This window comes from Pongo abelii, chromosome 1, assembly GCF_028885655.2.
Source record: "Pongo abelii isolate AG06213 chromosome 1, NHGRI_mPonAbe1-v2.0_pri, whole genome shotgun sequence".
NCBI classification, from domain to species: domain Eukaryota; kingdom Metazoa; phylum Chordata; class Mammalia; order Primates; family Hominidae; genus Pongo; species Pongo abelii.
In genome coordinates, this window is record NC_071985.2 from 162,657,185 (window position 1) to 162,682,843 (window position 25,659).

The 25,659-nt window shown below is 39.0% G+C and overlaps 1 protein-coding gene across 2 annotated transcripts in view; it reads right to left on the reverse strand.

The window, feature by feature from the left end:
• Positions 1-9,876: 9,876 nt before the first annotated feature.
• Positions 9,877-25,659, reverse strand: part of CTH (cystathionine gamma-lyase) — a 28,476-nt gene continuing 12,693 nt past the window's right edge. The window contains exons 4-11 of one of the 2 annotated variants that reach the window (XM_054548157.2): positions 25,161-25,292; positions 19,652-19,709; positions 19,111-19,188; positions 17,285-17,437; positions 15,532-15,653; positions 14,309-14,361; positions 10,626-10,764; positions 9,877-10,354 (exon numbers count right to left, since the gene is read on the reverse strand). In XM_054548157.2, coding sequence (XP_054404132.1) covers positions 10,328-10,354; positions 10,626-10,764; positions 14,309-14,361; positions 15,532-15,653; positions 17,285-17,437; positions 19,111-19,188; positions 19,652-19,709; positions 25,161-25,292 — 762 coding nt within the window. In that variant the 3' untranslated portion in view covers positions 9,877-10,327. 2 annotated transcript variants of the gene reach the window in all.

The window sequence follows — 25,659 nt, forward strand, 5'->3', positions numbered from 1 at the left end:
AAAGGAATTTTGCAGATGTGATTATGGTTAAGGATCTTGAGATGAAGATCATCTTGGATTATCTAAGCAGGCTCAACCTAACCACATGAATTCTTAAAAGTGGAGAATCTTTCCAGCTGGATCAGAGAGAAGGCTAAAGGAGGAAAGATTCAAAGCATGAGAGGAAGTCGACTCGCTGCTGGCTTTAAACATGGGGGAAGGAGCCAGAAGATAAGGAATGTGATGGCCTTTAGAAGCTGGGAGAAGCCCTCTGATAACAGCCATCAAGGTCTTGGAGATCTCAGTCCCACAATCACAAGGAACTCAATTCTCCTATCGATCTAAATAAGCAAGGCAACCGGGTGTGGTGGTTCATGCCTGTAATCCCAACACTTCGGGAGGCCAAGGCAGGAGGATCGCCTGAGGTCAGGAGTTCGAGACCAGCCTGGCCAACATGGTGAAACCCCATCTCTACTAAAAATACAAAAATTAGCCGGGCATGGTGGCAGGCGCCTGTAGTCTCAGCTACTCGGGAGGCTGAGACAGGAGAATCGCTTGAACCCGGGAGGCAGAGGTTACAGTGAGCCGAGATCACGTCACTGCACTCCAGCATGGGGGACAAGAGTGAGACTTCATCTCAAAAATACAAAAATAAATAAATAAATAAATAAATAAATAAATAAATAAGCAAGGAAATAGACTCTCCCTTAGAGACTCCAGAGAGAAACACAGCCTTGCTGAGTTTAGTGCAGTGGAACCTGTGTGAGACTTTCAATCTACAGAACTACAAGACAATAAATTTGTGTTATTCAAGATAAGTTTGTGGTAATTTGTTACAGTAACAACAGAAAACAAATACAGAAGAGATTTTCAAGACATTTTTTCAGTTCTAACACTCATTTTACCAGTGAGAAAATTGGGTCCTAGTTATGCTGTAAAAAGTTCTTCTAACCCTATTCATTTGGCTAGCATCTAGTCTGCCCTCAAAATTCAACTTGGGTGTCTTTTCCTCCTGTAAGTTTTCCCTGGCCCTCCAGGACTAGGTGTTCGTATTATGTGGTCTCAAAACATTTCATGCAAGCTTTAGCACACTGCCTATTTCTCTGAACTCCCTACTGGATTTTGAGGACAAGGACTTTGTCTCACTCAACATGATATTTTTTTAGCTTAACACATCCCAGTAGTTATTATAGCTTGATAAACATTGAATGAAAAAATAATTAGCAGTTATAGCTCGACAAACATTCATTCATTCAATTCAACAAACATTGAATGTTTGTTGAGCTGTAACTCAATAAAATGATATATTTTTTGAGCTATAACTTGCTATAACTAAAAATATAAAAACACTCTGTCTCCTGAGTACATTTCCTCTATGCTGTTAGAGTATTCTCTCAAAAGTGACCAAAGCATGGCAAACAGATTTGCAGCCCTGGAGTGGCAGTATAGCTTGTTTGCTAAGGACGTGGATTTTGGAATCATACAAACCAGATTCATGCCGTGCTTCTACCAATTATTAAGTATATGGCCTTAAACAAGTTTCTTTCTTTATGTCAGTGTTAGTTCCTCAGTTGTAATAATAGCACCTGCCCCAAAGGATTGCATGAGAATTCACTGAAATGATGCTTATAAAATGTTTATCTGAGGCCAGTTGTGGTGGCTCATGCCTGTAATCCCAGCACTTTGGGAGGCCGAGGTGGGTGGATCATCTGAGGTCAGGAGTTCAAGACTAGCCTGGCCAAGATGGTGAAACCCCATCTCTACTAAAAATACAAAAATCAGCCAGGCATGGTGGTGGGCGCCTGTAATCCCAGCTACTCAGGAGGCTGAGGCAGGAGAATCGTTTGAACCTAGGAAACGGAGGTTGCAGTGACCTAAGATTGTGCCACTGCACTCCAGCCTGGGCAACAGAGCAAGACTCCATCTCGAGGAAAAAATAAAAATAAAAATAAAAAATAAAATATTTATCCAGGTACTTACCAAATAGTAAGAGCTAAAACAGAAAAATTGGCCATTATTATTACTAGATATCTGCAATGGCTAATTTTATGTATCAATTTCTCTAAGCCATGATGCACAGATATTTGGTCAAACAATTATTCTAGATGTTTCTGTGAGCGTGTTTTTGGATGAGTTTAACATTTGGTGGACTTTGAGTGAAGTAGTTTGCCCTCCATAATCTAGTGGGCCTCATCCAATCAGCTGAAGGTCTAAATAGGACAAAAATCAGCTTCTCTGAGCAACAAGGAATTCTCCAGCAAATGGCCTTCTACTTGAACTATAACATTAGCAGTTATCTGGGTCTCTAGCCTGCTTGCAGATTTTGGACTTGCCAGCCTCCATAATTGTGTGAGCCAATTCTATACACACGTGTGCACACACATACATCCCAGTGATTCTGTTTCTCTGAAGAATCCTGACTAATACACAATACCTGTAAATATGATGATATTATTAGGTACAACTTGTAAAAATGAAAATTGGAAGATATGTAGATTCCTATTATCCATTATAAGTAAATGTTCCTTTAATTTCAATATCATATGAGACTCAGTTATTAAGAGCAGCAACAACAAAAACAACAAAAGAAAAACGGGCTTAATGTAAGAACTAAAAAAGGAGAAAGAAGAAGAAGAGAGAAGGAGAAGAAATGCATTGGCTCATGTGACTGACATGTGCTGGCATATATCTAGCTTCTGGGATAATTAGATGCACATCTCAAAAAATATCACCAGGCTCCAGTTTCTGTCCACCTCTCAGAGATGCCCTCTCCATGGGGTTTCATTCTCAGATAGAAGTTCTTCTCGTGGTGGTGAGATAGATGTAGCAGCTCCACATCACACATTTTCAGGTTCAAGTCACAAGTGAATAAGAATGTATCTTTTCTGATAATTCCCTTAAAAGTTATGAGACTCACTCTTCTTTTTTTTTTTTTTTTTTTTTGAGATGGCGTCTCACTCTGCCGCCCAGGCTGGAGTGCAGTGGCGCCATCTCGGCTCACTGCAAGCTCTGCCTCCCGGGTTCACGCCATTCTTCTGCCTCAGCCTCCCAAGTAGCTGGGACTACAGGCACCCGCCACCACGCCCGGCTAATTTTTTGTATTTTTAGTGGAGATGGGGTTTCACCATGTTAGCTACGATGGTCTCGATCTCCTGATCTCCTGATCTGCCCGTCTTGGCCTCCCAAAGTGCTGGGATTACAGGCATGAGAGACTCACTCTTAATGGACTGACCTAGAACAAGTGTTCATTCAAAACCATCACTGTGAACAGACTAGATATGTGGACTGGACTTGGTTAATCTGTGCTCAATGCTGGGACTCCCCACTAAACTAGTGATTGAAAATGAGGGCAGAGTAGCTTTCCACTGGATATATGTTGCCTGAAGAAGGTTAAATGGATGCTAGTCAGACAAGAACAAGAGATAACCACTCTAATTGCTTAACAAAATCACTCTTTGCAATTTGTGTTATTTTGCCTTCTACAAAGGGTATTTGATTTTTGAGAACCAAAAGCACAAGAGGATACCTGGCATTAAATATTTTTAAGTGTTCCATGCTAAAAACTCACACAATATGAAAAATGTATAACAGGAAATTTCCTTTCTTAGCCCTTTTATGACAGGAACAATTTCAAACCTTTCCATAATATTACAATTATCATTGTTGCTATTTGTTGATGATTAAGCTTTAAGCTTGCTTTATATTTTCAAAGTGATCTACTATCATTTGTATTAGCTACACATATGTATGTATATGTAATTTTATGTATCAATGTCTCTAGGTCATGGCATCTAGAAATGCCAGTCAGGTCTTCTGGCATTTCTTTCTCCACTATTCAATTTTTTACAAAAAGCCAAAAACTTATCACACCAGTTGGTTAAAACAGCTTGTAGCTAGGCTAAAATGAGAACCACCCTCCAACCCAGGATAACCAGTCTGTTACTTAGTAACAACAACAGAATATTCTAAATCTAAACCGCAACAAGATTTAGATGGACAGTTTTATTTGCCATGATTCCAATGTTCAAAATACTGTCTATATAATTGAGAGAAAACTTAAAGTCATATACACAAAAACTTTGACAATGGTTTTTACTAAGCCAAAGGGATAGATAACAATTATTGAGCACCTAATGCATCCATGCTTTAAATGCATTATGTCAGGATACATTATTAGCCCCATTTTTCCTATGAGGAAGAACATTAATGTTTAGATAGTTTAAGTTGCTGAAAATAAGGTCAGCTAGCTGGTAAGCACCAGAGCCAGGTTTTGAACTTAGAAAATCTGATGTCTACTCTTCTGTTATGAAAGCCTATTAAAGGCCGGGTGCCATGGCTTGTGCCTGTAATCCCAGCACTTTGGGAGGCCGAGGCGTGTGGCTCACCTGAGGTCAGGAGTTCGAGACCAGCCTGGCCAACATGGCAAAACCCCATCTTTACTAAAAATATAAAAGTTAGCCAGGCATGGTGGCAGGCGCCTGTAATCCTAGCTACTCGTGAGGCTAAGGCAGAATAGCTTGAACCTGGGAGGCAGAGGTTGCAGTGACTGAAGATCGCACCACTGCACTCCAACCTGGGTGACAGAGGAAGAATCTGCACCCCCCGCCCAAAAAAAAAAGAAAGCCTATTAAAGACCACCTTTTCCTTCTAAATCTCTAAACTTTCTAGAAAAAAAAAATTACTTTTAGTTTGGGCAACATAGTAGGACTTCATCTCTACAAAAAATTAGCCAGGCATTGTGGCACATGCCTGTAGTAAGCTACTCAGGAGGCTGAGGCAGGATTGCTGGAACCCGGGAGGTTGAGGCTGCAGCAAACCATGATTGCACCACTGTGGTCCAGCCTGGGTGACAAAGCAAGACCATATCTCAAAAAAAAAAAAAATACTTCTGCAAAATAGAAAAACATTATTACAGAAGGAGGGAAAGAAGAAAAGAAGGAAAGAAGGGGTGAACAATTTTATTATAGACCAATAACCACAACATTATAGCCACGGTTACTTTTTTTAGGCTAGTTTATAAACTATAGAGGTTGTTAGATAAAATGGGTGAGACATAAGTTACTACCTATAGTGGATGCTATAACATACCATTAAGGTTCCCTTTACCAGGCCACAGCACCTGTCTACCCTCCACCAGAGAACTGCCATCCGCTGACTGGAGCCACTTCACCAGTAAGGTTTCTCATGCCTCCCCCTTCAACTTCCCTGTCCCTCCCCATCTCCAGCTCGTAACTAATGGTTGAATAATACAGAGCTATAAAAGGCCAGCCCCCATGTCCCCAACTCTGCAGCACATTTATTTCAGAGATCACCTCCTCAGGAACAGGCCAAGGCTAGAGTTTGCTTGGCTCTTTCCTTCAAAATAAAATAAGCTATGTGAATAAAATATATGTCCATCTTTTACTACAAAGTCTCCATCTTAATCTCTTTCCCAACTAGAAACTAGGGTTTGCATTAATTATGATGCCTTGATCACATGGTAACAATTCTTGCAATTTCAAGAGGGTGGTTTGCTAATCTGGTTGAGAATTGTCTGTGCTGGACTAAGAATGGTGCACTAGCACACAGAAAAGAGGTCTGAAGTCCAACATTCTAGCCCCGCCTCTGCCACTTATTTTTGCTAGCCAAATAATGTGGAATGGTCACATAATCATTCTGAACCTTCCTTTCCTTCTCCGTAAGAAGATGGATTATACTTGTCCCTTCTAATTCAGCAGGTAGGTGTGAGAGCAGCTGAGCTGATAAATGAAAGAAAAGAAAATCAGGCCCGATTTTTTTTTCTAATTGAAGAAACCAAGATATAAATTACTGTAAAAATAGTAATGAAGTCAGAAGACTCTAATCCCTAGAACTATGCTATATGTGTTCTATTAAAGGCACACTATTCAAAAGACGAAGTTTGCAATATCTGACAGTTCTCGCTGTAATAAATGTAAATTTATTTTGTGAGCAATAAGTCAAAATTAAATCAAATGTGTTTATTTAAACGAAGACATAGCAATCCTTTCTTCAATTTAAAAGCAATTTCATTTTTTATTGCACTCATTTTTTTCTAAGTAAATGTGTATTGTATTGTGAAGTAAATGAAATCAGTGTTTCTTTTGTTGTATAGAAGTGGAAATTCTTTTTTAAACAATTACTTGTCTTTGGGTAATTCCTAGGAGAAGTTTTATTTTGAGTAATACTTTTGTTACTCCTTGATGACATTTTGTTTAATCATGTTTACCATCTTTTGTTATTTCTTTCACTATTGGCCTCCTAAGAGATTTGTTATGAAGCATTTGTGTTCCCTTTTGTATTTTTCTAAAGTGCATTCCAAGCTTTATTTTTTTTCTCTGAAATTTTCTTCAGATCCACTTGAGTAATTAAGTGATCATATTGTTTCCACTTTATAAAAATACTATTAAGATTTGTATCTTAATAGAATTAACATTTCCATATTTCTACAAAATAAATTTGTAGTTTCATACAAATTTCCTGGCTCCTCTGTGGAATCAGGTCATATAAGGCTACTCTGCTGTTAAAAATGATGTCTTAATTTTTAAAAGATATTCCAGATTTTACTGTTACTTTCTTATTTACTCCTCACATCTCAGAGCTGGTCATCTTCAGCAAAATAATCCAAAATAATGAACAATCTTATCCATTTTACTTACAACAGAATTCACTGAAAAACTAAAGGAAAATGCACTACCAGGACACTGAGAAGAATATGATGCATTTCTTTTACGATGTAAATTGAAAGCAGCTGGAAGTTAGCTATGTAATGAACTCCCAGGTACAAATATACGAGCAAGTTGAGTCACAAACAACTGTCACACTTTACAGAGGCCACAATAAAGTTTTCTCTTACATGTCATCTAACTGGATCAAATACAAACATGATGATGTGTGCCTACTGAAGATAGTACCCACTGGCTTTGGTCTGAGACAGCAATCTCACTCTTAGAATTTCAACAGTGAATGTAGTGAACAGAAGAGCTGACGGAATTTTGCATAATGTGCCTTATAAAGCAACTCAGTGAAAATAGCGTCCTAAAGGCCTGACCTCACCTAACCTGACCAGAATGTCCAGTTACGTTCGCTCTACAAAACCAGATGGACTGTGAAGAAGGTGGGCCCAAGTGTTACACACAGAATCCTCATCTCAGTGTGAACCATGGTAATGGTGGGACACATGGTTGCAGATAACCAAAAGCTGTGGATAAACCTCAAAAACCCTAATAAGCATAATGGTGTCTTCTCAGGCAGTGAGGAACAGTGTCTAGAACATGGTTGTGATGGTTAATTTTATGCGTCAACTATGATGCCCAGTTATTTGGTCAAACGCCAGTCTAGATGTTGCTGTAAAGGTATGTTTTAGATGTGACTAATATTTAAATAGACTTCGAGCAAAGGAGATTAATCTCTATAATGTGGATGAGTTTCATGCAATCAGTTGAAGGCCTTAAGAGCAAAGACTAAGGTTTCCCTAAAGAAAGCAATTCTGCCTCAAAACTGCATCACAGAATCTCTGCCTGTATTTTCAGCTGAATGGTCCGCCCTGCAAATTTCAAACTCAAGACTACAATAGATTTTGGACTTGCCAGCCTCATAATCACATGAGCCATTTCTTAAAATAAATCTCTGTCTATCTCTCTATTTTTCTCTATACACACATACACACACGCACAGGCCCTACTGGCTCTGTTAGTCTGGAGAACCTTGACTAACACGATGGTAGTTACTTACTGCTCACCAGAAGCCCTAAGAGACTGAATATAGAAATGGACAGTGGCCATGCCATATGTAAAATTAGAAATTCGACCCACAACCTGCAGCAAGCTGCCCAAGAAACCAACACCCTCATCAACAATAAACAACCCAGGAGATCAGCCTGCTGTAAGTCAGAGTTGCAGGAAGCCAGATTGCTTTCTTTAGTGACAATCCAGCAAGCTAAACAATAACTTGTGTAACAATTGGCCCAGAATCGTCGGGAAATGAAAGACTGTTTCTCTAATTTTGCCCCTGCTTCCAACTTAGGACCAGAGAAAGCCAAATATGCACCTTAGCAAATCACACAGGATGCCCCATCTAGAGGCCAAAGCAACTCCATCTTGGATGTTGATCTGCCCTGTTGGCTTCTGATTAACCCTCATTCCAATTTATCTATTGTACCTTGTTTAAGAGCAGGTACTTATTGTAAATCCTGCCCTTAGAGTAAGTCACCTTGATAAATTCATACATACAGTAAATCCTGCCCTTAGGTCAAACAGCTTTGATGTTGTCATAATTGTCTTACAAATTCCTTTTCAACCACTCCTCTCCCTATGGCATAAAAGTCCCCAGTCTTGGGGGTAATTATGCTGGGATCCACCAACTTGCCTCATCACTGCCCAAGATATAGTCATGGCTTCTGTTCCTAAGTCCCTATTAAATGTTTCTAAGAAACTGGGTGCCTCTTTGGCCTCTCAACTTCCTTAGACTTTGATGTAGGATTACACAGACCTGCCCACTGTGAAACACTGACTCCAGTCAACCTGCTTCTGGCTTCCCCATGCCAACAGTCTTCAACCAGGGCATACCTGAAGGCTTCCCTTTCTTCCGCTATAAAACTTTTCCACCCATCTGCCCGCCTTTGACTTTCTGCCAAAACCCAGGTGATGGTGGCTAATTCCCTTGCTATAGTAAGCTAAGAATAGCCTTTCCTTTTCACATTTGGTTAATCATTTATTTCCACAGCCCTAAGGCCTTGAGATGGCAAGAAATCAGTTCTGACAGAAACCACAGTGAGATAGGACCTGCCTCAAAATGCTACTGCCTCTAGAGACAGAATTTCCAGACTCAATAGATATAACTCAAGAGTGTGGACAATACAGAAGAATGTATATTTTTATGTATTCTCCTCCTAAACAGCACTGTTATTCATCAGGCTGTATGATATTATTTTAACCAAAACAAATGGCAATATCAAGATTTATTATAAGATGAAAAACCTTTAGTATAAAAACAATTTTTAAGATTTAATTTTTGACTTATGGCTTACTGATGATAACTTGCTAACTATACACTCAACTATAAAATAGTCTATTTTATTATTTTTTTTAGAGACAGGGTCTCATTCTGTCGCCCAGGCTGGAGTGCAGTGACGCCACTGCAGTCTGGAACTCCTAGGCTCAAGGAGATCCTCTGCCTCAGCTGCCCAAGTAGCTAGGACTACAAGCACGTACCACCAGGCCCAAAAGATTCTATTTTTAAACATATCTTCTTTTATTCTCAACAAATGCACTATTTCAGATAAAAATATAAAAAGGACTATTTCTCTGTAAAACGGTGGCCTTTAACCTGCCTTGTATAGGATTTATAACTAATCTGCAAACACTAAGATTTGGGAATAATAGTTATTTAATTGAACTTATAAAAATTAACATAAATGGCTAAGACCTCTAAGAGCAGTAGTTGGGAATTAAAAGGACCCAGGAATATAGGTTAATATCACATAATGTAGGAATATCACAATGGGATGCATTTGATAATTAGATTTTTTTTTTTTTTTGAGACGGAGTCTCACTCTGTCGCCCAGGCTGGAGTGCGGTGGCACGATCTCGGCTCACTGCAAGCTCTGCCTCCCGGTTTCACGCCATTCTCCTGCCTCAGCCTCCCAAGTAGCTGGGAGTACAGGCGCCCGCCACCACACCCGGCTTTTTTTTGCATTTTTAGTAGAGATGGGGTTTCACCGTGCTAGCCAGGATGGTCTCAATCTCCTGACCTCGTGATCCGCCCGCCTTATCCTCCCAAAGTGCTAGGATTACAGGCGTGAGCCACCGCGCCCAGCTGATTTATTTTTTTAAAAATATTAAGTATAGTCTTAAATCAGTAGAATTTCACAGTAAACTTTTCAAGTATTTGATTTTCGGCTTATGGTAACTAAGTGTAAACCATTGCTTTTAATGTTCTTTTCAATGATATGCAAAAAAATCATACGATTTAAGAACATTCATTTAAATTTAAATTCTTCACAAAACATCAAAAATGAATTACCATTATATTATAAACATGATCAAAATAAATCTTAGACATGAAAAAAGAACATAATCTCCCAAAGTAGCACAAAACTCACCTCCTTCAGAGGCAAACATAGAGCAAAATTAACAAAAAGATATTAACAGAATTGACCTGTAATTATAACATGACATACAGAAAACTTTTTAACAGAGATGATCCCTAAGAAGATTACAGTTATGAAAGATAATGAGGTGCCTTAAAATTTCCACTTGAAAATTTTGCAAAGGCTCATTGTTGATCCATTTAATTACTCAGGAAGGTTTGATCTTCACAGGAAGCAGCTTCTAATAGCAGCTCTGGAATACTAGCTGTGACTTCCACTTGGAGGGTGCTATAATAACAGTGCACAAGAAAAATATGTTATTAAACATATAGGCCATAGCTTCAACTCCTCAAGAAGTCCTTTTTCTGAATACTACCATCCTTTAAATATGCACTTTGACTGAGCTCCCTATACATTTATTTATATACCTGGTCTATTACAGGAACAGAAAAGCTTTAGAGTTCACAGTGAGACCACTCTTTGTAAATATAGTGACCCCCATGCCCAAGATAAAGCAAACACACACACACACACACACACACACAATAATAAGACTTACTGCTGCCTTCAAAGCTTGATCTAGATCTTCCAGTAGGTCTTCCTCATCCTCTAAGCCCACAGAGAGTCGAATCAGTGTGTCACTAATTCCAAGGACATCTCTGTCTTTCTTAAGAACTGATGCATGAGTCATGACTGCCCTGAAAGAAGACATGAGCAAATTTTTGATCACTATATTGTGTCAGTGAAGGCATGTTTCTGTCTCATAAACTGCAATTACCCTCAACATTTTTCTGCTCCAAATATCAAATTTTGCATACACCTATAATTCACAGGCAAAAAAAGAGAAAATTATGAAACTTATCTCTTCTAGCTATGATTTTAAATGAAAAGCAAGATTTTTTTTATCCTGTTTATACCATTGGTAAGATATGCCCAATCCAAATACTGAAAGTGTGTGTCAAGTACCCCCATGCAGTAGGGTAAGGCATAGCCTCCCCAATGTGTATATTTCAATACCCGCCTAAATGAGGCTTTGGCCAGAAGTCATGTACTCCATGACCAACCTACTGGATTGCTACTTATAAGAGGTCTCTTGGACCAAAAGCCTGTCATAATTAGTTTCCTCTGGATCAATCCAGAGCTAGACTTTCTGAGGCACATCGGAGAAAGACCACCAAGAATCACTAGTAGCAACCAGTAAGCATTCAGAATTCCACAATATAACTCCTGGCATAGAGGCCTGGAAGGATTTTTCAAACGATCTAGCAGCCCATTACCATCATCAACACATGTAAAGGAAAACCACCCATAATATGTCAAGCATTGCAGTAAAAATTGGGAAACCAAGAAGAATGAGATATTTTCTTTACCCTAAATAACAAAGCACGAGCTAAAAGCAATGACAATTCACAAAACAAAATAGTCTATGTAAACAATGCCAAACAAGTATAGACAAAAAGACTGCCAAGTTCCAGGGAAGGAGAAATTTCTGTGAAGAATAATGGAGGAGAGGCTTAGAGTCTTAATTAGCCCCAGTATGTATATTACAACCAACACTCTTCCTTTCCCTGCACACCACCAGCAAAATCAATACCTAAGCTGCTTTCTCCTCTCTTACATGAGAGCCATGGGGAAAAAAAATCTCAGTTGTGGTCTGAGTGATGGATATCTTCCTTTATCACGCTACTAAAGTGTTTAGACACAAACATCCATCTTAAAATGTTCTGCCCTGGGAGACTCGTAATTCCTTAAAAGAGTGTATACATGTAGAAATAAGAACTCAGGTCTCAGAGACCAACAAACTTGGGTATGAATCTTAGCCCTTCCACATACTGGCTATGTGGCCTTATAAAAGTTACTCATCCTCAGTGCCTATTTCCTTACCTGAAATAATAATAGATGCATCTACTGTGTGCTTACCATGAGGCAGATACTCTACTAGGTGGTTTGTGTGCATTAATTCATTTTTTTAATGAATAAAAATTGGATATAACACCTGTCTTAAAGGTTTGTCACAGGCATTAATTTAAAGGAACATGTATAAAGCACTTCTAAGCACTTGGAATGTAGTAGAGATGCCTAATAAAAGATAATAGTTCATAGTAGGTGCTAACATTTATTGGGTACTTAGTATGAATAAAGGCATTAGCTTAGGGATTTTTTTTTCCCATGTTCTCACAACAAACCTAACAGCTATGTAGAGTGTTGTCCACATTTTAAAATTGAGGAAATTGAGATTTAGGGAGGATGAGTAACTTTTCTAAGGTCACAGAGTTGTATGTGTTGTGAGGCTGGGAGACTAAGCTAATACATATTAGCTTCACTTCCTTCCTCCCATATAGCAATGCTGCACTAGTAGCAGCAGACACACAATGAAGGGTGTGTCTTCATTGTGTGTCTAGTAGCAGTTGGGAGACACACAATGAAGGGTGATAGAACAGACAAGGCCTGACCTAAATCCACTCATCCTCTGGCATCGGGGTTATAGCCTAAACCAGAGTGTCTGGGGGCCAAGCAACTTTAAACAAAAATCCCTAAATAAATCAGGAGAGATTTATTTTAAGACAATTTTTTAAACAAGAGAGTCTTAAGGTAATACACATTTCATTACCATGAAAAACAAACCCATTTCACATGCTGAGTGTGCCCTCTTGTGCATCCAAACTTACTAGCAGGCATCTTCCGGAAAGACTAACAAAAATCTGTGTTACATGAATTATTTCAAGTCATTATTTAGACATCTTTTTTTTTTTTTAACTTGGTTAAACTGCCTGACTTTTGGTCTAACTGTAAACTCCTATACAAAGACAGAAAATAGGCCTAAACTTTGGTGGGCCCTAACATTTCTCCACACAATGCTTGCAAAACAAGTTATTCCACAAATGTGTATAAAAATGAAGACACAGAAATACACCGTATATTTAGTACAGTTAAAAATAGTTAGGTTATGATGTTGACTTAACCCTGCAATAATTACAACATATGGTCATAGTAGCATACAATAAAGGTAATATATATATATATATATCAGGAATGCTTGGGGGGACAGGTAATCAATAAATGATAATCATTAATTTTTTTTGTTGTTTTGGTTCTTTTTTGAGACACAGTCTCGCTGCATCACCCAGGCTGGAGTACAGTGGTGCGATCTCGGCTTGCTGCAACCTCGGGTCACTGTAACCTCCATCACTTGGGTTCAAGCCTTAGCCACCCAAGTAACTGGGATTATAGGTGTGCACCACCACACCCAGGCAATTTTTTTTTTTTTTAGTAGAGACAGGGTTTCACAATGTTGGCCAGGCTGGTCTCGAACTCCTGACCTCAAGTGGCCCCCTTGGCCTCCCAAAGTACTGGAATTGCAGGCGTCAACCATTGCAGCACCAGGTCGAAAATCATTAATTATTAATCTCATTTTATGTGTTAAAAAATGGAAGTTTAAAGGTTAACTAATTGGTGGAAGAAGATCTCAAATCTAGATCCAAGCACCTTTTACCTCCCCTCACTGTTTCTGATGCAAATCCAAGAGTGAAGCTGCTAACATGTTCCTGTATGACACTTGAGTCAATCAGCTCAACCTTCTGGATCTTTGTTTCCTTGCCTGTAAAATAAGCTGTTGGACTGTATGATCTTAGGCTGCTTCTTGTACCAATATCCTCTGATGCTTTGATAAAATTAGATGTATTGATTGGGTTAGATACCGAAGGGCCTGGTACCAAGTTAGGGTTTGGATTTATCTTGTACACAACATGAAGATATTAAAGGTTTATCCTACAGAGAACAGAAAACAAAAGATTTGACAGTATCTAGTAGGGCTCTTCTCCAATAATCAAGGGCATGGAGGAGTTTCATCAGAGACACATTTTCTGTTTCCCAAAGAGCCTTGAAAACAGCTTTTCTAGTACAAAGTCTCCAATCCCCTCTAAGGCTGAATAGGGTAGAACATGTGGCCCTAGGTTAGAGATCAGATGTCAGAAATCCTAGAATACAGTTACTGCTGGAATCTCTTTTTGACAGAGCAGGGAAGGAAGCAACATTTGGGAGGACACCGCTCACTAACAAGAAGCCCTCCATGAGATTTTATCAAGGTCTCCATCTTGACAGGGTTAGAGTCCATTCTGAGTAATGTCATGCTATTCTTATTGTTAAATATCTTGAATTATCCCTGACCTTATCATATTTCTTTCCCAATCATTAAAGCTGACATCAAATTTAAAATACTGAGAAAAGCAGAACTATACTTACGGAAGCTCAACAAGGCTTTCGAATCCTCCCAAGCTCTCGGCCAGAGTAAATAGCTATAGCAAAGAAAACATGAATTCAGATTTTCTAGTAAAATAAAAATACTAAAATCTAAAATAAATGTTTTTAGGCCAGGCACAGTGGCTCATGCCTGTAATCCCAGCACTTTGGGAGGCCAAGGCAGGCGGATCACCAAGGTCAGGAGTTCGAGACCAGCCTGGCCAACATAGTGAAACCCCGTCTCTACTAAAAATACAAAAATTAGCTGGGCATGGTGGCACGCACCTGTAATCCCAGCTACTTGGAAGCCTGAGGCAGGAGTATCACTTGAACCCAGGAGGTGGAGGTTGCAGTGAGCCGAGATCATGCCACTGAACTCCAGCCTGGGGAAAAGAGTGAAACTCTGCCTTTAAAAAAATAAAAAAAAAAAATTGCATTTGAGACTTTGCTCTGTGGTTACCACTTAAATAAAAAAATCTCTAAATGCTTCCCAAGTTATACATACTTCCTTGTTAATATATATCACTTATGAAATACATCCTTTAACTCCCTACTGGAATAAGGGGAAAAAAAAAAAAACACTGTTTTTATGTTGAGTGTGATAGTGTCATAAAACTTTACAAATGTTTTAAAAGTTACTTTGGTAAATGTATTAAATTAAGGTGACACCAGGAACACTTTGACTAATCTGGCAGCTTTCTGTTAATCTATTCTGTAGTATTTAAACTGCATGAGCTCAAGGTTAAGCCCAGTGTATGGAGTTGGATAGGCCTCTTGCTCAAGGCCCCTGAGAGCCTCCTCCTGGCTTTTTGAAAATTAGACAAAGGCCTCACCCCAGTCAGATGCAGCTTAGGAGGCACAGGGTTTGGAAAGCCACTCATAGGATGGATTTTAGAACAGCCTTTGTGCAGTGCACTAACTGCACGTTACTTCAAGGTTTTACCTATTTCATCTGATAAAAGGGGTTCACTTTTAAATAAATGCATTAGAATACTCTGTGTCTCCAAATTGATTGTAGTATGTGGAGAGTTAAGTAAGTGAACATATTTAGATGTCTGCTACATTGTTGTTTAAGTCATTTTCAACCCAATGCATTTCATCATAAAGAGGTTTATGAGTGTAACCTGCAGATACAAAAATATTATCTGGCTTGAGTAGAAGTGAGAGATAGTGAACTGCTGTAAGGCCTTACCTCCTACAATTTTAAACCTATTTTGTATGTTTACCTTTAGGTTCTTGAGGAAAATCTCAGCATGCTGAAGAGTGCCCTTAATATAAAAGGTGACCATCCCTGTACAACCTGTACACTGACGCTTCACCAACTCATGCTGTGGATGAGAGGGCAGCCCTGTAATCATAAGGTATCATAAGTCTTATTTTAGAATTAAACACGTAATTTTTTTTGCGGGGGGGGCTGGTATTTTTCACTGTCTGCTTAAGTAAACTGCAAATAAGCCTAAGATGAGGATTATGCCATGCTCACATCTAACTACTCGCTCAGGCCCCTATCTCTCCAGCTTCGTGTTGCCTCATCTTTTTTACCCTCTTCAGCTTTCTTTATGCCAGCACCACTGCACTCCCTTTCATCTCAGGACATGCTGTCCCTTCAACCTGGATTTCCCTTGTTAATTATATCCTGTAATTTCTCGATTAGTATCTGTCTTAGCCACCAGAGTTGTTCCATGAGGGCAAATCCATTTGTTTTGTTACTAATTGGATCCCAGTTCCTAGTGCAAAGCTTGGCTCATAGCTGGCATTTAATAAACATTTCTTGAATAAACCTCCAATACCTTGTCTATGCCCTTTTAACCAATGCTGCCCATTCTTCATGGCATAGCTCAAAACTCTTCTCTCTCCCTCCATCCAAAATATGTATCAATCAACAGCTCTTTACCTAAAGTACATTTAGGGCATTTAGTTTCATATGTGTTTTGCTTTGGTTTCTCTAAATTCCTTGTGAATTTCCTAGTGAAATTCCAGTCTTAATTTTTCTATATATTCTAGATGCTAGAATCCTCAAAAGGATCTAAAAAGAAAAAAACTACTTAGGACCACCACAGCTTAAAAGACTGGTAAAAATAAATTCAAAAAGTAAGATGTAAGTCAGCTAACTCCACATAAGCCTTTCTAGATGCTGGAAGAGGTGAAGGAATAGAAATACAGAAGAGAACCTCAGGGGGCCGGGTGTAGTGGCTCACGCCTGTAATCCCAGCACTTTGAGAGGCCAAGGCAGGCAGATCACCTGAGGTCAGGAGTTCGAGACCAGACTGGCCAACATGGTGAAACCCGTCTTTACTAAAAATACAAAAAATAGTCGGGCGTGGTGGCGGGCACCTGTAATCCCAGCTACTCGGGAGGCTGAGGCAAGAGAATCACTTGAACCTGGGAGGCAGAGGTTGCAGCGAGCTGAAATTGCATCATTGCATTCCAGCCTGGGCAAGAGTGAAACTCCGTCTCAAAAAAACGAAAAAAAAAAGAGAGAGAGAACCTCAGGGGAATTTTGGCACCTAATATCAAGTCTCAACTGGGACAAACCTCTATCAGATTAAAGTGACAGCTAATGCTGAATAGCAGACTGACAAGATTATAAGCAAATCAACTGAAAAGTCTAATGTTAAAATCTTTGAATAGGTATACACAAGCCTTCAAATCACAGACCACCACAGGAACATCTAATGCGTAAAACTGATTTTCTAATATCCAAGCATCCACTAGACACCACTACAGGAACATCTAATGTATCACACTAATTTTCTACTATGCAAGCATCCACTAAACTAGAGGCAATACAACGGTAGAGACCAGGTCTATCTTCTTTCCACCTGATCCACCACAGAGCCTGACACATGGCAGTGCTCAATAATAAATGAACAAAAACAATACGTGAAAGCACCTAACTTACAAATAAATGTTACATAAACACGATGCTCAGGATAACTGCTGAAATCCTAGATCTGCTTAGAAATCAAATTAACATACCAGGATAAATAACCTTTTCTACCCAAGGATTAGATTCCAGGAACTGAGCTACTGCCATTCCATTTTTGAAATGCTTTTCCATTCGGACTTGTAGAGTCTTCAGACCTCGATTGCAGAGGTAACAATCAATAGGAGATGGAACTGCTCCAAGAGCTGCAAAATGAACACATCCTGGATAAGTTTGAAGGCAGGGTATGGCCAAGAAATTATCTGGCTTCTCTTTTCCATTATAGTGACTCTCAGAAGCTAGGTATAAACCTCAATGTTTGAGTTCTAGGAGGAAAATAATATATCAAATCAGAAGCAGGAGAACAAAGCATAGAATATGCTTAGAGAAATTTACTTTAAAATGAGGGGAAACAAATATGCTGAAAACTAAGTAAAAGCACAATGATATAAACTTCTCAAATATGAAGATAAATAGTCCTTTCTATGATTTTAATAAAATCATAAATTGTGCATAGCCTAACTTTGTATTTCTTTGAAAAATTATTTTAACATACAGAGAAAAACAGCAGTTCAAGTCCTATTATTACTGAATATTCTACTAATATTCTATTTAGCCTTTGTGCAAAGCAGCCAATGATTTCACATGTCTCCAGGATATATACTTCATTTCTACTTTTTATAAACCAAAGGACACTTATCAAGCAATAAGTTTCAGTTTCCCTCCTGGAGGACACTTTTATTCCTCATCATGTTTATATTTTACCTGTCAAGTTACAATGGCTTAATCCTTAACTATACTGGAGATAAACTAAGCAATGTAAATAGGAAATGGTGTTTAGACATCTATTGAAAAATGTACTGTAAGTGCTATTTAAAATTAACCATCATTCCTGATATAAAAGGTATAGTATATGAAAGCCCTCATTTCAAATGAAATTTTAAAAAAGAAAAAAAAACCATTAAGTCTTGAAACTAAAAATTCACTAGGGCTCTATCAAATTATGATTATAATTAAGATGGACATGAAAATAAAAAAATTCATTTCTTATATCATATCATAAAGCCTTGCTATGCTATAACCGTTTTTGTTTTTTGTTTTTTGCTTTTTGAGACAGGATCTCACTCTGTTGCTCAGGCTGGATCACAGTGGCACGATGTCAGCTCACTGCAACCTTCGCTTCCCAGGCTCAGCCTCCAAGTATCTGGGACCACAGGCACGTGCCACTGCACCTGGCTAATTGTTTTGTGTTTTTGGTAAAGACAGGGTTTCGCCATGTTGCTCAGGCTGGTCTCAAACTCCTAAGCTCAAGTGATCCGCCTGCCTCAGCCTCCCAACGTGCTGGGATTACAGGCATGAGCCACCGTGCCCAGCCTGCAAAAACTATTTTTATAACACTTTCCTCTAAAATCAGAAAAAAATTTTTTGGCTGGGCACGGTGGCTCACGCCTGTAATCCCAACACTTTGGGAGGCCAAGGCAGGTGGATCACCTGAGGTCAGGAGTTTGAGACCAGCCTGGCCAACACGGTGAAACCCCATCTCTACTAAAAATATAAAAAATTAGCTGGGCATGGTCGTGGGCACCTGTAATCCCAGCTACTCAGAAGGCTGAGGCAGGAGAATCACTTGAACCCAGGAGGTGGAGGTTGCAGTGAGCTGAGATCACGCCACTTCACTCCAGCCTGGGCAACAGAGTGAAACTCCATCTCAAAAAAAAAAAATTAATAAATAAAAAATAAAATCAGAATTTTTCTCCTCTATTTTTCATTTCTTCATAAATTATTAGAATGCCATCACTTCACAACACTTAGTGGAAATACAAATATTAAATGTAGTCACTGAGAGTGTCATAGGGAATCTGGACTTTTTAATACTTACAATTTTGCAAGAAACGAAGTCTATTATAAAGGCTTTCACAATTAACAGACACCAGGCCCATTACAACGTCACTGTGGCCTAAAAACAAAAAACAAACAAACAAACAAAAATTTCAGTTAGAAACAATTTATGTTTACTCTTTATTTTATAACTTCCAAAATGTGATTTTCACTTGAAAAAATTCTCAGGGAAAAAGCTCTATAAAATAAGTTTAAGTAAACTGTATTCAACTGGACAGTAGCAAAAGTTATGTCTAAAACAATAAAATAAAAATTATATAAAAACAAAATGTTTCTTTAAGGTGTCAGCAAGATAAAAGCATAACTTTTTATGGCCAACTTTAATCCTCTTCTCATAAATCATGAGCATAGTTTTGTGTACTATTAATGAAATCCTACATTTAATCAAAGGATTTTTTTTTACTTTCTACATGAGTCACAGAAAATAATCTACAAAATAATCAAAGAAAAGGGATCAAAAGCCAAGCCCTATGCTATTTTCACCTATCCATGAAAAAGAACATTCAAAGTATGCATCTTACCATTCATGTATTTTGTTGCAGAACACATACAAATATCAGCTCCCAGAGCCAAAGGGCGCTGAAAGAACAAGTTTTTTACTCTAAATGAGAAACCATTAGAAAATATGCTTCATTACCTGCCTATTTGCAATTGTAAATTCCATTCTTATTCTAATCAATACTAACTTTGCAAAAGTATGTGCATCTTAAAATTTTCCAGGATCTCTGATATTATTTCTCCTTTGCCTCCCTCCCACCAAAGAAAAATGTAAAGTATTGAATCCAGTATTGAATCTGAAAGCAAAAGTTTCTTGGAAAGAGCAGATAAGCCCAGGTCAACTGGTCTCTTGAACCTGTTTTTTTATAGCAATTGCTGACAGGACTCTAAATTTATTACCTACAGTAGAGACTCTAGTATTTTATGACTCATTGAACACATAAAATAGTTGACATGAATATTCAGCAATTTTTATGTAGAGTAAGTATAAACTCATCTGCTTAGATTTTTAATCATTAAAACCTCATGACATATGCTGTGATTATTTACATTTGGGGTTTGTCATGATCTTGATTCCTAATTACTCAGCCCTTCCTATGTGTGGGTTTCACACCCATGGATTCAACCAACCATGGATAAAAAAATACTTGGAAAAATAGATGAATGGTCGTGTCTGTATTGAACATGTACAGACTTTTTTCTTGTCATTAGTTCCTAAACAATATAGTGTAACAACTATTTACAAAAGATGTACATTGTATTAGGTATTATAAGAAATCTAGACAGCTGGGAGTTGGAGAATGGCTCACACCTGTAATCCCAGCAATTTAGGGGGCTGAGGCAGAAGGATCACTTAAGATCAGGAGTTTCAGGCTGCAGTGGACCATGATCAAGCCGTTGCACTTCAGCCTGAGTGACAGAGCAAGACTTTATCTTAAAAAACAACAACAAAGAAAGAAATTTGCTGGGTGCAGGGACTCACACCTGTAATCCCAATACTTTGGGAGGCTGAGGTGGGTGGATCACTTGAGGCCATGAGTTTGAGCCCAGCCTGGCCAACATGGTGAAACCCTGTCTCTACTAAAAATACAAAAAAAATTAGCCAAGCATGGTGGCACGCGCCTATAATCCCAGCTACTCAGGAGGCTGAGGCAGGAGAATCACTTGAACCCAGGAGGCAGAGGTTGCAGTGAGCTGAGATGACACCACTGCACTCCAGCCTGGGTGACAGAGCAAGATTCCGTCTCAAATAAATAAATAAATAAATAAATAAATAAATAAATAAATAAATTTGTCTGAAACTGGGAGAATTAAGAAAAATAAAAATGAAAAGGAATTTTTTAAAGTGTTTTCTTTCACCTAATTTTCCTGTAAATTAATCCTTTAAGTCATGGAGTATAATGTGATGTTCAATACATGTGTAATTGTGTAATGATCAAAAGCAGGGATTAGCATGCCCATCATCTCAAATATTTATCATTTATTTGTAGCAGAAACATTTAAAATCCTCTCTCCTATTTTGATATATACAGTATCTTATTGTAATTATGATCATCCTTTTGTGCAGTAGAACACCAAAACTTATTCCTTCATTCCTCCTTCTAATTGTAACTTTGTACCCATTGACCATCCTCTGTCCTCCCCACCTCCACCCTCCCCTCCCCAGACTCTAGTAACCACTGTTCTATTCATTACTTCTATGAGATCAACATTTTTTACATTCCACACATGAATGAGATCATGCCATATGTCTGTCTGTGCCTGGCTTATTTCACTTAACATAATGTCCTCTAGGTTAATCCTGTAGTCTTAAAATGTATTTGTTTACAACGAGAGTGAAAGGTGTAGACTTTCCACTTAATAATACACTGTCAAGCCGGGAGTGGTGGTTCACGCCTGTAATCCCAGCACTTTGGGAGGCCTAGGCGGGTGGATCACCTGAGGTCAGGAGTTCGAGACCAGCCTGGCCAACATGGTGAAACCCCATCTCTACTAAAAATACAAAAATTAGCCAGGGGTGGTGGTGGAAACCTGTAATCCCAGCTACTCGGGAGGCTGAGACAGGAGAATTGCTTGAACCAGGGAGGCGGCGGTTGCAGTGGGCTGAGATCGCGCCACTGCACTCCAGCCTGGGTGACAGAGCAAGACTCCATTTCAAAACAAACAAACAAAAAAATACATTATCAACATCTTTCCCTTTACATTTTCCTAAACATAGAACTGTGTGTGTTTATCTCACCCTCACTAGAGCTGTTTAGTCTTTGGAAGATATTAGTATAGGTGGCTATGGGAACTTTTCATTTAGGGTATTTCAAAAATAGGATGCTTTAGGTAAAATATTGCCCAAAGCACTCTCTGCATATGTGTTTGCACATCTCTAAAGGGATGGGGTCAAAGTAGGTGAGGCCTAAGGTCTTTTCTAGTGCTAACATTCTGTAAACTCTACAGCCAAAAGAGAAGGAAAAATAAAAACCAAATCACTAACACCTCTGATCTCATTATCTTCTGAGAACCATGCTACGTACTTTATATAACCCAGGGAAGCGCTGTACAAAATACCTAACTCAATCAAATCAGTACCTTTATGGCTCTCATCATACAGGTGAGGAAAAGAGACTAAGAAAAATGAGATAGATCCCTCAGATTAAAAAGCTGGTAGAGCCAGGACTCACACCCAGACTGCCTGACTCCAGAGGTTCTACTCTGAAACCTCATGCTGGTAAGTCTATTTTGCCTTTCATGAGACTTACAGAAGATCCAGAGGACAAAAGACTGGGAAGAAAGAGAATATATTCCATTTTCATGAAGGTAAGACAATGAGAAGATTTTTTTCAGGAAGATTTGCTTCATGGAAACAACACATGTGGCTACTTAGGGATGATGTGATTCTGAGTATTTCAACTGGAATAAATCCAATTGAAATGAAGCAAATTCCAATCATTGGCATGAGGAATGTGATGTGGGCTTCAAAAAGGTAGAAAAACTAGACCTATGTTAGTGACGGTAGTAGGAGAAAGAGGGCCAGGTTTGATGAGCAACCCGGGCAGGTCCAGGCTACAAAACGTATGCAATCTTTCTGGGAATATACAGGACCCACTGTGTCTCAGCTAAAGCTATCCTATGCTGTATTAACTGGCCTAGTGTAAGTGGCATATGGGCTAAGGAGTTGCGATAAGGAATCTTACACTGAAAACCACCTGGGACAAATAGGCGATGCCAAATAGACAATGCCAGAAGATTTTTCACTTGGAAACAGACTGCTTTACCTGACAAAATCAGCAATCAAAGATACATTATGAGCCAAAGGCAGATGGCCCGTGAAGCTGTCTGAATGCAATGTAGCCAGGAAGTGTGCTTCAGGAAAGGAAAATAAACCATGACAATGCCTTCGAATAAAATGGAGGAAGGTGAAGAGCAGGTTTATACAAACTGCCCAGGGAGTCGGCCAGTCACATGGAGGCAGCAACCTGGATCAACTTCAGGGACTCAGAACAGAAGGGGGGAAATGTAAACAATAAAACCTGTAAACATCTGCCCAGTTGAAGAGCCAGAGAAAATGAGCTGGGTTTCAGGAACTCTGCAGAATAAAGATGAACTACAGGAAGTGTACTAAGTATGACAAGGTACAGGCAGGAAGAAAAGAGCAGAAAGAAGGTAACTCCTAACAAGGAAAGGAAAGAGTTGGGTTACTCAGAGGAAAGAGAGGGAGAACCTGTGTGGAAAAGGCAGGAAACAAGTTAATTATAAAGAGATCCCAAAGTGATCTACAAAAGAAAGTGAAACAGAAAAGAGGATGAAACTAGACACAAGATAGAGAAAAAAGGAAAGGATAGAGGATGTATGGGAGAGGTGGTCTGGGGAGGAAACAAATGCAGAGGGCTAGGTAGGGAAAGAAATCTTTAAAGAGAGCTGCTATGGTCTGAACATTTGTGTCCTCCAAAATTCATAGATTGAAACCTAATCACTAGTGTGATTAGGAGATGGGCATTTGGGAGGTGATTAGGGTGATTTTTGCCTGATATAGTTGGCATCTGTGTCCCCACAAAATCTCATGTTGAATTGTAATCCCCAAATGTTGGAGGTGGGGCCTAGAGGGAGGTGATTAGTTCATGAGGGTGGATATATCATGAATGGTTTAGCACCATCTCCCCTTGGGACTGTCCTCACAATTGTGAGTGAGTTCTTGTGAGATTTGGTTGTTTAAAAGTGGGTAGCACCTTCCCCCTCATTCTCTCTCTTGCTCCTACTCTAGTCATGTGATGTGCCTGCTCCCCTTTGCCTTCTGCCATTATAGTAAGTTTTCTGAGGTCTCCCCAGAAGCCCAGCAGATGCCAGCATCATGCTTTCTGTACAGCCTGCAGAACTGTGAGCCAATTAAACCCCTTTCTTTATAAATTACGCAGTCTCGGATTATTTCTTTATAGCAGTGTGAGAATGGACTAATACAGTGCCCTGATAAAAGAAGCCCCAGAGATCTGCCTTGTCTCCTCTACCATGTGAGGACACAGCGAGAAGGCTCCATCTATGGACCAGAAAGTGGGCCCTCACCGGTACTGAATCTGCTGGCACTTTGACTGAGGACTTCCCAGCCTTCAGAACTGTGAGAAATAAATTGCTGTTTATAAGCCACCCAGTTTATGGTATTCTGTTATGGCCACCCAAAGAGACTAACATAAGAGCTCTATAAATACTTACACCTATAATGTAAAATAAATAAAGTAAAAGTTCAAAATAATAGTAAGTTAAAGAGATCTAGGCATAGTATATGGAGTGCTGAAGGAATAAAAACTAGAAGAAGAGAAATAATATGTATAATATATACTGAAATCATTGAGCATCACTTTTCTTTTATAATATATATGAAAATATTCAAGGTGACTGAAAATATGACTGATTTGTAATCAATGCATAAACATTCAAGTCCTTACTATGTATAAGGTATTAGCAGATACAATGACATAATAAGGCCATTTCTTCAGAGTTTACACATCCTAAGAGAACTCGTAAGCTTTTTTTTTTTGAGACAGAGTCTCACCCTGTCACCCAGGCTGGAGTGCACTGGCGCGATCTCAGCTCACTGCAAGCTCCGCCTCCCGGTTCATGCCATTCTTCTGCCTCAGCCTCCCGAGTAGCTGGGACTACAGGCACCCGCCACTGCGCCCAGCTAACTTTTTGTATTTTTAGTAGAGACGGGATTTCACCGTAGTCTTGATCTCCTGATCTCCTGATCCGCCCACCTCGGCCTCCCAAAGTGCTGGGATTACAGGCGTGAGCCACCGCGCCCAGCCTTGAGAACTGGTAAGATTTAATAAATGAAAAACACAAAGTAACATAGAGGATATTAACATAGGTTTGAAAAGATATTAACTAATGGTAGAAGAGGTCCAAATTTAATTCTCGGTCCAGTAAATAATTAATTATGATTAGATTCCTGAATTTGATCATGATTTTAATTTAAGCAAGTCCTTTCTTTCCTAATTACAGATATGTGTGATCTACTAATTGTGCCAAAAAAAAATTATTTTCATTTACCTGGAAATATGGCGACATGAAAGTGTTATCCACGACCAAAATAATGTCTCCATGCTTATGGACAATATGTGCACAGGCTTCAATGTCAGTCATCTTCTGGGTGGGGTTTGTGGGGGTTTCGATCCAAACAAGCTAAAATAATTCAGCAAATAACAGTAGTTTGTAAAAATATACTTTACAAACATACATCTCATATATTATAACAATCTGGGAAGCTACGTTATATAATGGAAACACATGGATGATGATGTTGGGAGGTTCAAATCTGAATCCTAGCCTTACCTGCAAATTTCTGAAGCAGTAGGTATGTAATGTATCCTATTGATCTGTATAATTGGGTTGGTAAAACCTATCATACAGAATTTTTTGTAAAGATCAAGTGAGATAACGTACATGTAAACAGAGAAGTACTAAAGTTAATTATTGTACTTTTCTTAAAAAAGAAAGTGTATTCCAAAGACACAGCTCAGTGTCTGGAAATTTTGTCTCAAAGATGAAT